Consider the following 13072-nt stretch of genomic DNA (forward strand, 5'->3'; position numbering starts at 1 on the left):
AATTACTCTTAGAGAAAATAAGTCTTTGTTGATAAGTCCTTGTCAAGAGTCATAAAATGTTAATAGGCCTTCTGGCCAGAAGATGATGTAAATCACCTAAACCATTTGTATACGATAAATTTGCAGGAAAGAAACCCTGGTTTTTGATAAGGATCAAAAACTGCTGACTTTGCATCCCCTATTATCCTCTATGTGTAACTTAGGGTATAAAAACCCCTGTTGAAAATAAAGCTATGGGCCTTGCTCACCAACGCTTGGTCTCCCCATGTCATTCTTCCCTTTAACTTCTGGCTGAGTCTCCATCTGGAGCGTGGATATCCTCTGCGACCATTTATTTGCCTGGGCTTCTAAGACCCACTCGAGAAGGTGTCTAAGGTGGGGCATCTTCCGCTATTCGAGAGGGCGCCTGTGGCCTCCGTGGTCAGAGCTAACCTGGTGTCACGGGTTATATTGATTTTCCGCGTAAACCAAGCTACTCAGCCTCTTTTCTCCACTGAATTTTCCTACTGAGCTATCCTCATTCTATTACTCTTTATATCTCTAATTAGCATATAAATAGTCACCTAGGCCGTCTCTCCTTCGAATACCCTGGATCAGCCGGAGCTGGACCCCGGCAAGGGAACATGATTCCATGCAGAGAAAAAAACAAGTGCAAAGTCCCTAAGGCTGGAGAGTGTTTAGCGTACTGGAGAAACAGAAGGTGGAATGGCTGGAGGAATTAGTGAAGTGAGGGTTGTTGGAGATGAGGTGGAAGAAGTATTGCAGGGATCAGGGTTGGAGCAGTGGTTCTAGATCAGAGATGAACTTGCCTCCCCGTGGATATCTGGCAGTGACTGGAGCCATTTTTGCCTCCAACAACTTATATGCAGAGTACATCATGAGAAACGCTGGGCTGGATGAAGCACAAGCTGGAATCAAGATGGCCGGGAGAAATATCAATAACCTCAGATATGCAGATGATACCACCTTTGTGGCAGAAAGCAAAGAAGAACTAAAGAGCCTCTTGATGAAAGTGAAGGAAGAGAGTGAAAAAGTTGGCTTAAAACTCAAAAGTCAGAAGACTAAGATCGTGGCATCTGGTCCCATCACTTCATGGCAAATAGATGGGAAACAGTGAAAACAGTGCCAGACTTTATTTTCTTGGGCTCCAAAATCACTGCAGATGGTGACAGCAGTCATGAAATTAAAAGACGCTTACTCCTTGGAAGAAAAGCTATGACCAACCTAGACAGCATATTAAAAAGCAGAGACAATACTTTGCCAACAAAGGTCTGTCTAGTCAAGGCTATGGTTTTTCCAGTGGTCATGTATGGATGTGAGAGTTGGACTATAAAGAAAGCTGAGTGCTGAAGAATTGATGCTTTTGAACTGTGGTGTTGGAGAAGACTCCTGAGAGTCCCTTGGAATGCAAGGAGATCCAACCAGTCCATCCTAAAGGAAGTCAGTCCTGAATATTCATTGGAAGGGCTGATGCTGAAGCTGAAACTCCAATACTTTGACCACCTGATGTGAAGAACTGACTCATTTGAAAAGACCCTGATGCTGAGAAAGACTGAAGGCGGGAGCAGAAGGGGACGATAGATGTTGAGATGGTTAGATGGAATCACCGACTCAATGAGCATGAGTTTGAGTAAACACTGGGAGTTGGTGATGGACAGGGAGGCCTGGCGTGCTGCAGTCCATGGGGTCGCAAAGAGTCGGACACGACTGAGTGACCGAACTGAAATGACAACTGGGAGAGGCCAGGAATGCCAGTGAATACCCTACAGTGCACAGTATAGCCCCCGACACAAAAATTATCAGGCCCAAAATATCCACAATGCTGAGGTTGAAAACCCTTTTTTTCTATGTCTTGACATCATCCGATGTACTTGGGCTTTTACTTTGTAGGTAATGGGAAGCCACAGAAGGGTTTTAAGCAAAGAGGTAACATATTTTAAGAGCATCACTCTGACTACTAGGTTACAACAAACTGTAGGGGGACAAGCGCAGAAGCAGGAGACACCAGTTGGGATACAAATATCCAGGAGAGAGGTGATGGTGCCTAGACCTGAAGTGGTAGTATTAATCATGCTCAGATTCTAGAAAATAATGTTTTGAGGTGAAGCTGACATGATTTGCTGATGGACTGGATATGGGATGTGAGAGAAAGAAACCTATACATTTTTTGACCTAAGCAACTACAGGATGGAGATGTCATTTACCGAGGCAGGGAACAAAAAGGGAGCAGTAGATCTGGATGGAAGATGAGGAATTCAGCTTTAGATGAGTTAGGTTTGAGATGCTTATGAGATACTCAAATAAGGATTCAAGGAGGTGTTGGTTATATTATCTGGGTTTCAAGGGACAGAACCATGCTGAAGAAATAAACGTAGGTGTTCTCAGCATACAGATACTATGTAGAGACAGAAGAGGATGAGATCGCCAAAGGAGGAAGGTGGATAGAGAACTGTTGCAAGGACTAAGCCCCAAGGAACTCTGGCTTCTAGGGGTTGAAGAGCTAAGGCAGAACTAGGCAAGCCAACTAGGAAGGAGAGACCCACATTGAGGGAGGAGAAAAACTGGAGTGAGATATTCTGGAAGCCAACTTCCATTTGCATTTCTTTCTTAGTGACATCCAGAAAATCTTCTTAAATGTAGAGGCATGAGAGAAAATTTAGCATTAACTTCATTATCATCATTACTATACAGCTCTTACAGACATGGTATGGGGATTTTCAAAGAAGAAAAACGTCTATTTTAGCATTCTTCATCATGGTTATTATTATTATTGCACACCTCTAAGGGAATGGAGTGCTTCCAAATATTAAATGATGCTAAAAGACATTTAACATAGATAGGAAGGCATGAAATGTAAAGTAGAAAAAAATGAATCAAAGTGGTAGAAACTAAGTGTATAAAGTATACTAGCAACAGACACTACTGGCTTTCAGAGGAAAGTAGAGAAATGGAACAGATATTTGAGTAACCCCATTTATAATAGTTCAGAATATTTATATATAATTTATGTGTAAAATAATTTGCATCTACTAAATACCATTTATTAGTGAGGAGAGATTTAGAATGAAGTACTCCAAAAAGACAATGAAAGAGGAGACCCTTGGAGGGTTCAACTATAGGACATTTCACGTTGGATCAGAGGCGTGAAACCCACCCTAAAGTAGAGTTTCTCAAAGTGTGTTCCCCAGATTACTAGTTCTTACTGAATATTAACAGACAGTTGATCTTTGAAAACAATGTTTTATTCATCCACTAACAGTCTCTAAAGTTTCTCAGGATATTAATATGTATTTCAAAATAAAAAAATCCAGGTCTAAGAAGCTTGGGAAATGGGGTAAGTAAACATTTTTTTTTTAAATGCAGGACTTCTTGGAAATCTTGAGTGACTAAAGTATACTGTGTATTTCTATTGGTGGAGTGGGAGAATGGGTAGAGTAAGACATAGCTTTGCCAATTTCTGAATAAATCTCCTTTCGCCATCTCCAGTACCACCAACTACCCAAGACCAAGTGCCGTCAGAGCACACGCAGACCACTGTAACGGTCTCTCACTAGTCTCCTTCTTCCCGCCCCGTAATTCAGTCTTCATATATTAGGAAAAGGTACTACTGTACCTCTGCTTAAATCCCTTCAAAGATGTTAAAACAATAACAAAAAAACTCTTCAATGATATCTGCTCATACTCAGAAGAAACTCTAAATTCTTTCCCCAGGCCTAGAAGACCCTTCTGCAAGCTTTCTCCATTGGGAAGCTCCAGCAACACTGGTCTTCCTTCAGTCCCTCAAGCACACCCAAGCCTGTACTTTAACTCTTAATGTGACCTTTCCCAATGCCTGGGATGCTCTTCCGCCATCACAGCTTGCGTGGCTCTTTCTTGTTATTTAGGTCCAAACTCGGATGACTTATCACTGTCTGACCTTTTGTTTTTCATTTTCTTTATTCCCACTCTAGAGTGCATACTCCATGAAAGCAAGAACGTCATCCCTTGTTCATAACTTGCTCTTCCAAAGCCTAAAACGATACCTGGCACAGAGTAACAATTTAATGTATATGTTGAATAAATGAAGAAATAATCTGAAAAACTGGAGACATAAATAATTCAAAATGAAAACTGGCTTCCAGGATACGGCACTCTGACTTTCCTCCTACCTCAAGGGCCTCTCCTTTCCAGTCTTCTTTGCTGGTCCCTCTTGATCTCTTCATCCCAACAGTGGAGTTCCCTAGGGCATCAGTAACTACCATACTGATTCCAGAAGAGTAAATGCTTTCTCCTTTCCTAAGGAACAAAGCTGATTTATAAACAAGCTGCCCTTGGTGCCACAAGATCAGTATCTTACACTTACTAGATAACTGTGTTATGTCAAAACTGCCTCTGGACGTGGTTCTATTTCAAGAGACAGAACAGGCCTTAAATATAACCTTACTTGAAATACTGGAAGTAATTCCAGAGTAAATTAGCTTTAGGAAAGCAGAAGAAAACAAAAACTAAGAACAAGAGAAAGAAACACTTTCGTTCTGTACTCTGAAATTCATTATGAGTTATGCTTTAGTAAGTTGTACTCCCAATGTATTTTCTCTTACCTTCTGCGTAGACTTCTTCATGATCTTCTATTTGCTCAGGTGTTTCCAAATCTACAAGTTGGCCCCAAAGCCTTCTGGATAAATTTGAATTTCCAGCAGAAAATACTTGAGAAACTGCAAATTCTGAAGCTTTCTCCACTCTCTTTAAAAGAAAAAAAAATCCAAGATGACAACTTTCTTCAGGGTTAGAAGATTTCTCTCCTATTCAAGATTCTGATTTTCTATCAACTACCAAGATACTTTCTTTTTTCCATTTTAAAAGATACTTTGAAGTTTAAACATCAACCCCAAATAATTTCACTCATTAAACATGAAATTAATTGCAGCATTTTACCAAGTTTTAACAGGTGCTCATAATGTTTATATTTGAACAAAAGGGTGTTTAAGCTTTAGATGACTTTTGTTTAGAGCATTAGTCATGGGATCCTGACACCTAGATATTTAAAAAATATACAATAGCTTATTATTAATAGTTTCCATGCCACTGGTACTTGCATATGAATGTGAACCAGAGGCAGGTAGCTGTACTTTAGATTCCTACCCCTGAAGGAAACTTCCCATTACATATCAGGCAAACTAATAAAACTGGGATAAAGGGTCACTGAACTGTAGTAATTCAGAATGTTAACAGTGAAAATCTAGTAAAAACACGGCCAAATTCACAGGAATAGGGAAGGGGTTGGCAGAGGTGGGCAAACTCTTGACATTTTGGTTTTACCTACATGCTCAAAACTTGTCATGGGCTTGATCTTTTAAATTTTTAAGGATTTCGTATGCTAAGTCTGAATTTGAAGCAGAGGAATAAAGTTGAAACATCAAGGTAACTTGAAAAAGAGGTCAAAATAGAACATATGGGACAAAATATGAAATCAGAATAAAAATGGTCTAACGGGAGAGAGAGTCAAGAACGTATCCTTGATCTTCATGAGGTTACTCTGGAGAGATGTGTTCTCTTTCAGAGCCTCCATCATGCCCAAGTCAATGCTGTTGTTACATATCCTTTACTTAAGGGTCACGATATGCTTGGTACCTAGTCCTTCCTTTTAAGGTCCTTAAATTCTAAGGAAGAGAGATGAATTTCACATATACTCTATTTGTTTGTATGTGTAAACATACAAAGACACATATATTTGTCAATAATGTACAAATAAATAGATCAACTCTCATTTTTTAAAATTAATATCCACAAACTAAATATAAAGAACAAAAACAGGGTTGTAGATGTAGTTCAGGCTGTGGGTGAAAGAAATAACTTTCCATGACACATCATCTCACCTGAGTTGGAATCTGTGCAGATTCTTAGAAGAAAGAGAGCTTGGAGACAGGAGAAGGAAGACTGATTTTGGTACTAAAGAAGGGCAGAGTCTGGTACTGACAAGTCAGGGAGTAAAGAGAAATGTGTGCTTGGCTCTAACAAAGAAAATATTTGGGCTATCACTTAAAATGAAGATTTGGGGGGAAAAATGCTAGATGATAGTAAGGATTAGAAATAATCTCTGTAATTCCTTGTTTTAAAACATTATATTCTTACCATTTTTTTTTTTCAATTAAAATACATAAGAGACTGGAGAGGTCTCATGTATCTCTTTAGCAACTTATTCTTTAAACAAGTTGATTAAAGGCTAACTCTGTTCCCAGGACTGTGGACATTAAGGGGGAAACAAAACTAAAAGCTTCTGTTCCCAAAGAGTTCACTTTAGTTTGGGTTACATGTGCCATGTGTGCAATAAACAACTTAAGAACAGTCTTAAAGCAATACAAGGTGATTAAAACAACTGAACGTCTTCAAAAGTTTCTTACTCATTGACTATGCTATGAGGATGTAATTTGTAAAGGAACTGTCTCAGTGAGTCCTGTGATCATATAAATGTTTAACATGTGTTCCTTATGTCCCACGGCACACACTGATTACATTACCCACTACAGACCCTGTGTAGCCTGTTGCCACTGATGCACAGATGGCAGCTCTATAATGCACTCCTTCATTTCCTCAAGGCTGGCAGGTACATACACGAGTTTCTTGACCAATTCCCATGTGCAAACCGTATGTCCATACATAGTAGTTTTCTGAGTAAAGTATTTTTTGAAAGTGCCCAATTCTTTCTTAATCACTGTTGCTGTTGTTGTTATTGTTCAGTTGCTAAGTCATGTCCAATTCTTTGCAACCCCATGGACTGCAGCATGCCCAGCTTCCCTGTCCTTCACCATCTCCTGGAGCTTGCTCAAACTCATGTCCACTTAATCACTCTGCATACAAGTAAATGCTTGACACTGTATCTGTGTGTATGAATGCCAACATAACTCCAAGGAAAGGAGTACAGAAGATAGGATTATGAGGGTAAGGGGAGTGAGGGGTAGTTGTTCGCTGAGAGGGGTGTCTCAAGCTGAGATTTAAGGGAAAGATGTGGACTGGCCTCCTAGACAGAGGGTATTCCAAGCTGGGGATCATCATTAAAAAAAAGCAAAAGGAAGACTTACCTGATAGAGGGGAAGGAGACTGGCCTGTTAGGAGTCATGCAGTATAAGAGTAAAAGGGCTGTTACAGGGAGATTGATATTCCAGTGAGATTGATAGAGGCCTCTCTAGAATTTACTGCCTCTTCCCTGGTGACTCAGATGGTAAAGAATATGCCTGCAATGCAGGAGACCTGGTTTCTATCCCAGGATTGGGAAGATTCCCTGGAAAAACAAATGGCAATCCACTCTAGTATTCTTGCCTGATAAATTCCATGGACAGAGGAGCCTGGTGGGCTATAGTCCATAGGGTCGCAAAGAGTCAGACACAACTGAGCAACTAACACTTACTTATATGACAGCATGCAGAATTACTGAAGGTCCCAAGAGTAGAGAACTGACACAGTGGAAATGTTTAGAAAGCTAAAAGTAGCCAAATACACTGGAGTAAGAATATCAGTCATTCTATCAAATCAGGATGAAGATGAATTGTAAGTTGAGATGGACTGTTGCATTTGAGTGACCAGCACCAAGATTCATATTTCTACCAAGCATCTGCCTGATTCTAAGTGACTTTAATGTCCCTGAGAATGACTTACCAACATTTCGGTCTCAAAGTTTGCTTGATCTCTTGTATGCCAACAGCTTTCTCCTCAATTGCATTTTAGCAACTCAATGATATGGTCATCCTCAACCATGTCACAAGATTTTCCATTGTTCAAATCAAATGCTGATAACCTCTGCTCCCCCCATCAACCTCCTATTCATCTCCTTTTTTGACTCCTCCTAATCCATACAGTGATGTTGCACCTAACCAAGCCCTCTAGTCACCGTACACCCCCTCCTTCTCCCAACCTATGAATCCTTTACAGGGTCCCTTCTCTTTCTTACTCTGTGTGGATATTCAACTACTATCTTACATAAGCCTCAAATGTCTCATTCCTTGCCTCTCCAGTGAAAACCTTCAAGCCTGAATCAATCTGATTTACCAATTCTTGGTATCACAAAAAATAATGGTTCCCTGCTTTGGCCAAGTTCCAATTCTACTGAGTGATATTCGTTTTCTGTCCCGAGGGAAGTCCTTTCACCATCTTCACCACATTCCACTTCCTTCCCATATATGTCCCCCTCTTCCATTTTGAACGAGTGGATTTCGAAGTCTTAGTCTAGAGTTGTAACTGTTTGAGGTATACTCAGAGTTTGGATGATATTAGGGAACAGACAAGAGACAGAGAAGTGAACAGAAAGGTATTAAGAGGAACCAGACGAAACTGTCACAAAAAGATAATGGAGGAGAGAATGTCTAGCATAAAAAATTGATAACTGTATCAAATAACCTTAAAAAGTTAAAAGGACAAAGAAGAGACCACTGTACTTACTCAGGAAGTCATTTATGACAACTTTCTGTGAGTGGTAAGAATTAGAAACTGAAGGAAAAGAATTGTGGACACAAGAGGACAATAAGAACACAAAAGCAAGGAGTCTAGGCTGTATTAGACTATACTAGTTCAGTCCAAAGACCAAAAGAAAATGACTGTGGGATGAAATGAAGATTGATTTTTTTCAAGACAGGGATGATTTGAGGGTATAATGGAGAAAGAGCTACTGCAGAAGTTTTACAGGAATGATAAAATCTAACCAAGTGAAGCTAGCTGATAATTGCATGAAAGAGGAAAATGGTACAAGCAGCAGAATTTTGCCCTTCTATTTTACTTAAATCTTCCCCTCTGGAGGAGACAGTAACTAAACACACAATCAAGCCCAGGAAGGGTTTGGTACTGCAACTTTCATCACTGGCACATAAGCTGAGCTTGATGTAGTCTCAGGAGTGGGCTTCCCCGAGGTTAGCCTCCACCATGGTGGGCCCATCTTATTGTCTCCTAAGTCAGGCCTTCTGCAGGAGCTAGGAAGCTTCCCTGGCCCCATCTGTATGAGCACCCCACCCCAGGGACTTCAACCACATCCTTAATTCTCCCAACAATTTCAAGTAAGTTGTTTAGCCCCCACTGAACTATAAACTGGGCTTCCCAGGTGATACAGTGGTAAAGAATCTGCCTGCAATGCAGGAGACACAGGAAACTTGGGTTTGATCCCTGGGTCAGGAAGATCCCCTGGAGTAGGAAATGGCAAGCCATTTCAGTATTCTTGCCTGGAAAATTCCATGGAAAGAGGGGCCTAGAAGCCTATAGTCCATGGGGCTGCAAAGAGCTGGACACGACTGAAGTGACTGAGCATGCACACAGCACAGACTATAAACTCTGAAAAGGCAGAAACTGTACCTGCCCCATGCACTGTTATACCTCCAGCGCCCAACACAGTGGGCTAGTACTTAGTAGGAACTTAATAAATACTGGCTAAATATTTATAATTATTAAAAAATTAATAAATATAATTAACCATGAAAAAATGGTTAGCAATGATTATATCGGGCCTAGGTTCCATTCTAGCCTGAAGCTCATGCTGCTAAGTCACTTCAGTCGTGTCCGACTCTGTGCGACCCCATAGACGGCAGCCCACCGGGCTCCCCTGTCCCTGGGATTCTCCAGGCAAGAACACTGGAGTGGGTTGCCATTTCCTTCTCCAATGCGTGAAAGTGAAAAGTGAAAGTGAAGTCGCTCAGTCGTGTCCGACTCTTAGTGACCCCATGGACTGCAGCCTACTAGGCTCCTCCATCCATGGGATTTTCCAGGCAAGAGTACTGGAGTGGGGTGCCATTGCCTTCTCCAAGCCTGAAGCTCATAATGGCTGTCAATTTAGATAAGTAACAGCTCTTCAAAATACTAACAGGCAGAAGGATATTTCCCAGGAAAATACTGCATGATTTTGAAACATGTGGTGCACAAATGAGTTGTGTATGGCAAGTTGCCAAAATGACACTTGGAGGCACCTGAAGCAGTTTAACAGTACTTTCAGCTTAAATGGTACTTGGTACCAAAACATACATCTTGGGCCTAGAAGAGACCTCAGAGGTTATCTAACCCAATCGGCTCCCCCACCCCCGACTAAACGCACAATATATTCTTCAACAGTCCTAACATTGAGTGACAATTTAGAATCCACTTGAATACCTCCAGTGAGAGAAAATCCACCTCTTTACAAGAATGCCCACTCCATTTTTGGATTGCTCCAATCATTAGATTCTCATTTGTGATTCATGCACAGTTTTTACCTACTGAATTGGTCTCACAGGTCAATGTAGCTACAGCAGTACGTTCTTCCCAATTATCTGGGGAAGTCCACAATGTCCTCTCCTAAAGCTTCTCTTCCCCTGTCCTTTAAACCTCTTCATATGATCCTCATGGCATTTGAAAGAGATGTTATCTTATCATTCGTGCTTTTATGAGAAGCAACAAAATCATGAAAATGTACTAGAGTATAAAACTAAGAAAAAATATATATATATATGTAGTCCCATGGGAATGAAAACAGCAAACTATATGCAAAATAGAGACCTATTAGTACTCCTATTCTACATGATTCTGTGTGACTCTTAATTTTCTATCTTAATTATGAAATATCCTTACCTTAATCCAATGTTCCACATTGTCAGGGTCAAACACAGGCTGTAGATAATATATACAGAATATTAGTGCACAGCAATATATCTATCAACTTTGCCATTTTAGTCTGTCTTTCTAATTAAAGTGTGTGGGAAACTGTTCTTTAGTCTGTCCCCAAAGCATTTCAGTAGGAAGTTCAGCAACAAAAAAACACAGAATACCAGCAGGAGGAAAAACATGAAGCCTTTTCTGGAACACCTTCTGACTGTTTCCACCTCTTACAGAGGTCCAGCTTCAGATTCCGATTTAATTGGTCAGGGGTAGGGCCCATGTGTACTTTTTTAAAGCTCCCCAGGGTTAAGAGCCAAGATAGAGGAATGTTGCATATAAGATTCCTTATAAAAGCCCAAATAAGCACTGATTAGTCAAGATTATTCAAGTGCCGTGAAAGTAAATCTGCTTGGAGAAAGGTGTGTGCCTTTCCTTAGGTCTCTCTTTTCAGGAGTAACCTGTATTTACCTAAAGCAGGGATACTGTTTGGTCCAATAAGAACTGGGGGGTGGAGTGAGGGATAACCAATTATCTACTGTTTTAAAGAGCAGAAAATGAAGCAGAAATCACATAAATTTCTACCCAGATCAGTCAGATATTAATCTGAAATTAGAAATCAGATCTGCAGAACTTCTTTCTTCACTCTTTGTAACTCTCAGAAGTTTGCAGAATTCCAATAGTCACTTAACAAAGAGAGGTATTTGCTTTGCTAATAATTCAGGTGGGTTTTTAAATAAATAAGGGAATATCCAAACTAGCATACTGACACATGGAGGAGGGAAAGGTATAATACTATCCTCACTTACATAACACTTCCCCTTCAAAGCACCTTACAAATAACTAATTAATGCAGCTGTACTGCTGAATAATTTTGTTGCTGCAACAAAGAAACAGCTGATCCTATTCAAACACAATTGAGCCCCAAGTAGCTTAACTTGTGTTTTTACCTTTCTATCCTGTAGGCAGTAGCAATGAGTATTAGCAGCAAAAATCTTTCCTTTTGGGGTCCCAAAATTGTCCCCAGTTTTTACCTTTCATCATCAAATTTATAGTCATAACCTATTTTGGATCCAATCTTTTATAGAACCCACACAGTAGAAGCAGGCTCTGTTTCCAACTCTCTCTAATGCTCCAGTATGCACCCTCCTGCATCTGGGGCAAGATATTCATTAAGTAGAGTATGTCCAGTGCATTATTTAGCTCGTATATTTAGAATAACCTGCAAGCACAAATTGCCTATTGGCCTCAGAAAGGCCACATGTCTACACAATAGTTTTTAAGGAGGTGTAAATTAAGGGTGAAAACAGTTGTGAAGCTGCTCTGGAGCTGAAAGCTAAGATTTCCATTTGGCACTCCCACTTATTTACATGTAAAACATTTATTTCTGTGACGTTAAAAGCAGTCTGTGAAAAGCACACACCTTGTCATTGGGACTTTGCACTTGTCATTTACACGTTTCAAGTTTACAGTGGGGTTCAGTTTTCCATCTCTTTGGATGCTAAGGCATCAAAAAAGGTGACAAATATAAAGAACATCTATTTTGTGATTGCTGCTGGAATTTAGAGATTTTCAAGTGAATTAAGTATTGATATATTCAATATTCACTTGCATTCCTGAATTCATTTTACAGACTTTATGTAAAACTAGAAGGACAGGGATATGAAGTAGAGGATTTAAGGTGAAAATCTTACCCCTCCAAAGAAGAACAGGTTCCTATGACTTGCAAAACATTAAAAAAGAGAAAAAGAAATGAAACCTTGCGGGGACTTCCCTAAAACAGGCGTAGAGACGTGAAGGAATAGCTCTGGAATTCTCTTCACAGGGATGTGTACTATTATTAAGATTCTCCGGTTTTTGAGAAAAGCGTTAGATGGAAACGGTTCTTTCACGACGCGGCCCATCAAAGCCGTAAGGCAACCAATCCTCCAAATCCCTAGGTCCCCTTCATTAGGGCAATGCAGCCGCGGGGTCGGTCCTGACTCGGACCGGCCAGGTAAGGATGCCCCTGAGGGAAGAGGAAGGAAGCGCAGGCGGCGCTGCAGCTCTCCTCAGGGCTGGTCCCCGCCTCCCCGCCTCTCTCCACGAGCTCCCGATAGGAATGGATCACCTTGGTGGGACTCGGCTTCTTTGTAATCTGTTTCCAGCGATTCAGCCCCGTCCTCTTCCTGGAGGAGGACCTGTCTTGGGGCGCCAGCAACATTTTCCAGGTTCAGGCACGGACTAAGGCCAAAGCTGAAACAACCGCTCCTTTGCCTAGGCTGCTTCCGAGTCTCCGTGGGAGTTTAGTTCCTCTGCCCACAAAGGAGGTAAGTGTAGGGCGCAGCCGAACCACCACTCCCAGGAGGCTTTGCCCAGGCGGAACGATCCTGTTCAGTTACCCATGGCAACGGTAGCTGTTTCTCCGCCTTCCAATCACCAGTGTTCGCTTTACAATTATTTTTGCCTTTTCCTGGCGCCCCGTGATGACGCAATGTTCCCTGATTGGCTC

General features: G+C 41.0%; 1 protein-coding gene across 1 annotated transcript in view; it reads right to left on the reverse strand.

The window, feature by feature from the left end:
• The window catches only part of KIAA1407 (KIAA1407 ortholog), a 99912-nt gene extending 87039 nt beyond the window's left edge, over positions 1 to 12873 (reverse strand). The window contains exons 1-3 of the mRNA XM_010845352.1: positions 12692 to 12873; positions 10558 to 10596; positions 4581 to 4722 (exon numbers count right to left, since the gene is read on the reverse strand). Of these exons, the coding sequence (XP_010843654.1) occupies positions 4581 to 4722; positions 10558 to 10596; positions 12692 to 12784 (274 nt within the window). The 5' untranslated portion in view covers positions 12785 to 12873. The remainder of the gene's footprint in view (positions 1 to 4580; positions 4723 to 10557; positions 10597 to 12691) is intronic.
• Positions 12874 to 13072: the final 199 nt, after the last annotated feature.

This window comes from Bison bison, unplaced genomic scaffold, assembly GCF_000754665.1.
Source record: "Bison bison bison isolate TAMUID 2011002044 unplaced genomic scaffold, Bison_UMD1.0 scf7180017864215, whole genome shotgun sequence".
Classification (NCBI taxonomy): domain Eukaryota; kingdom Metazoa; phylum Chordata; class Mammalia; order Artiodactyla; family Bovidae; genus Bison; species Bison bison.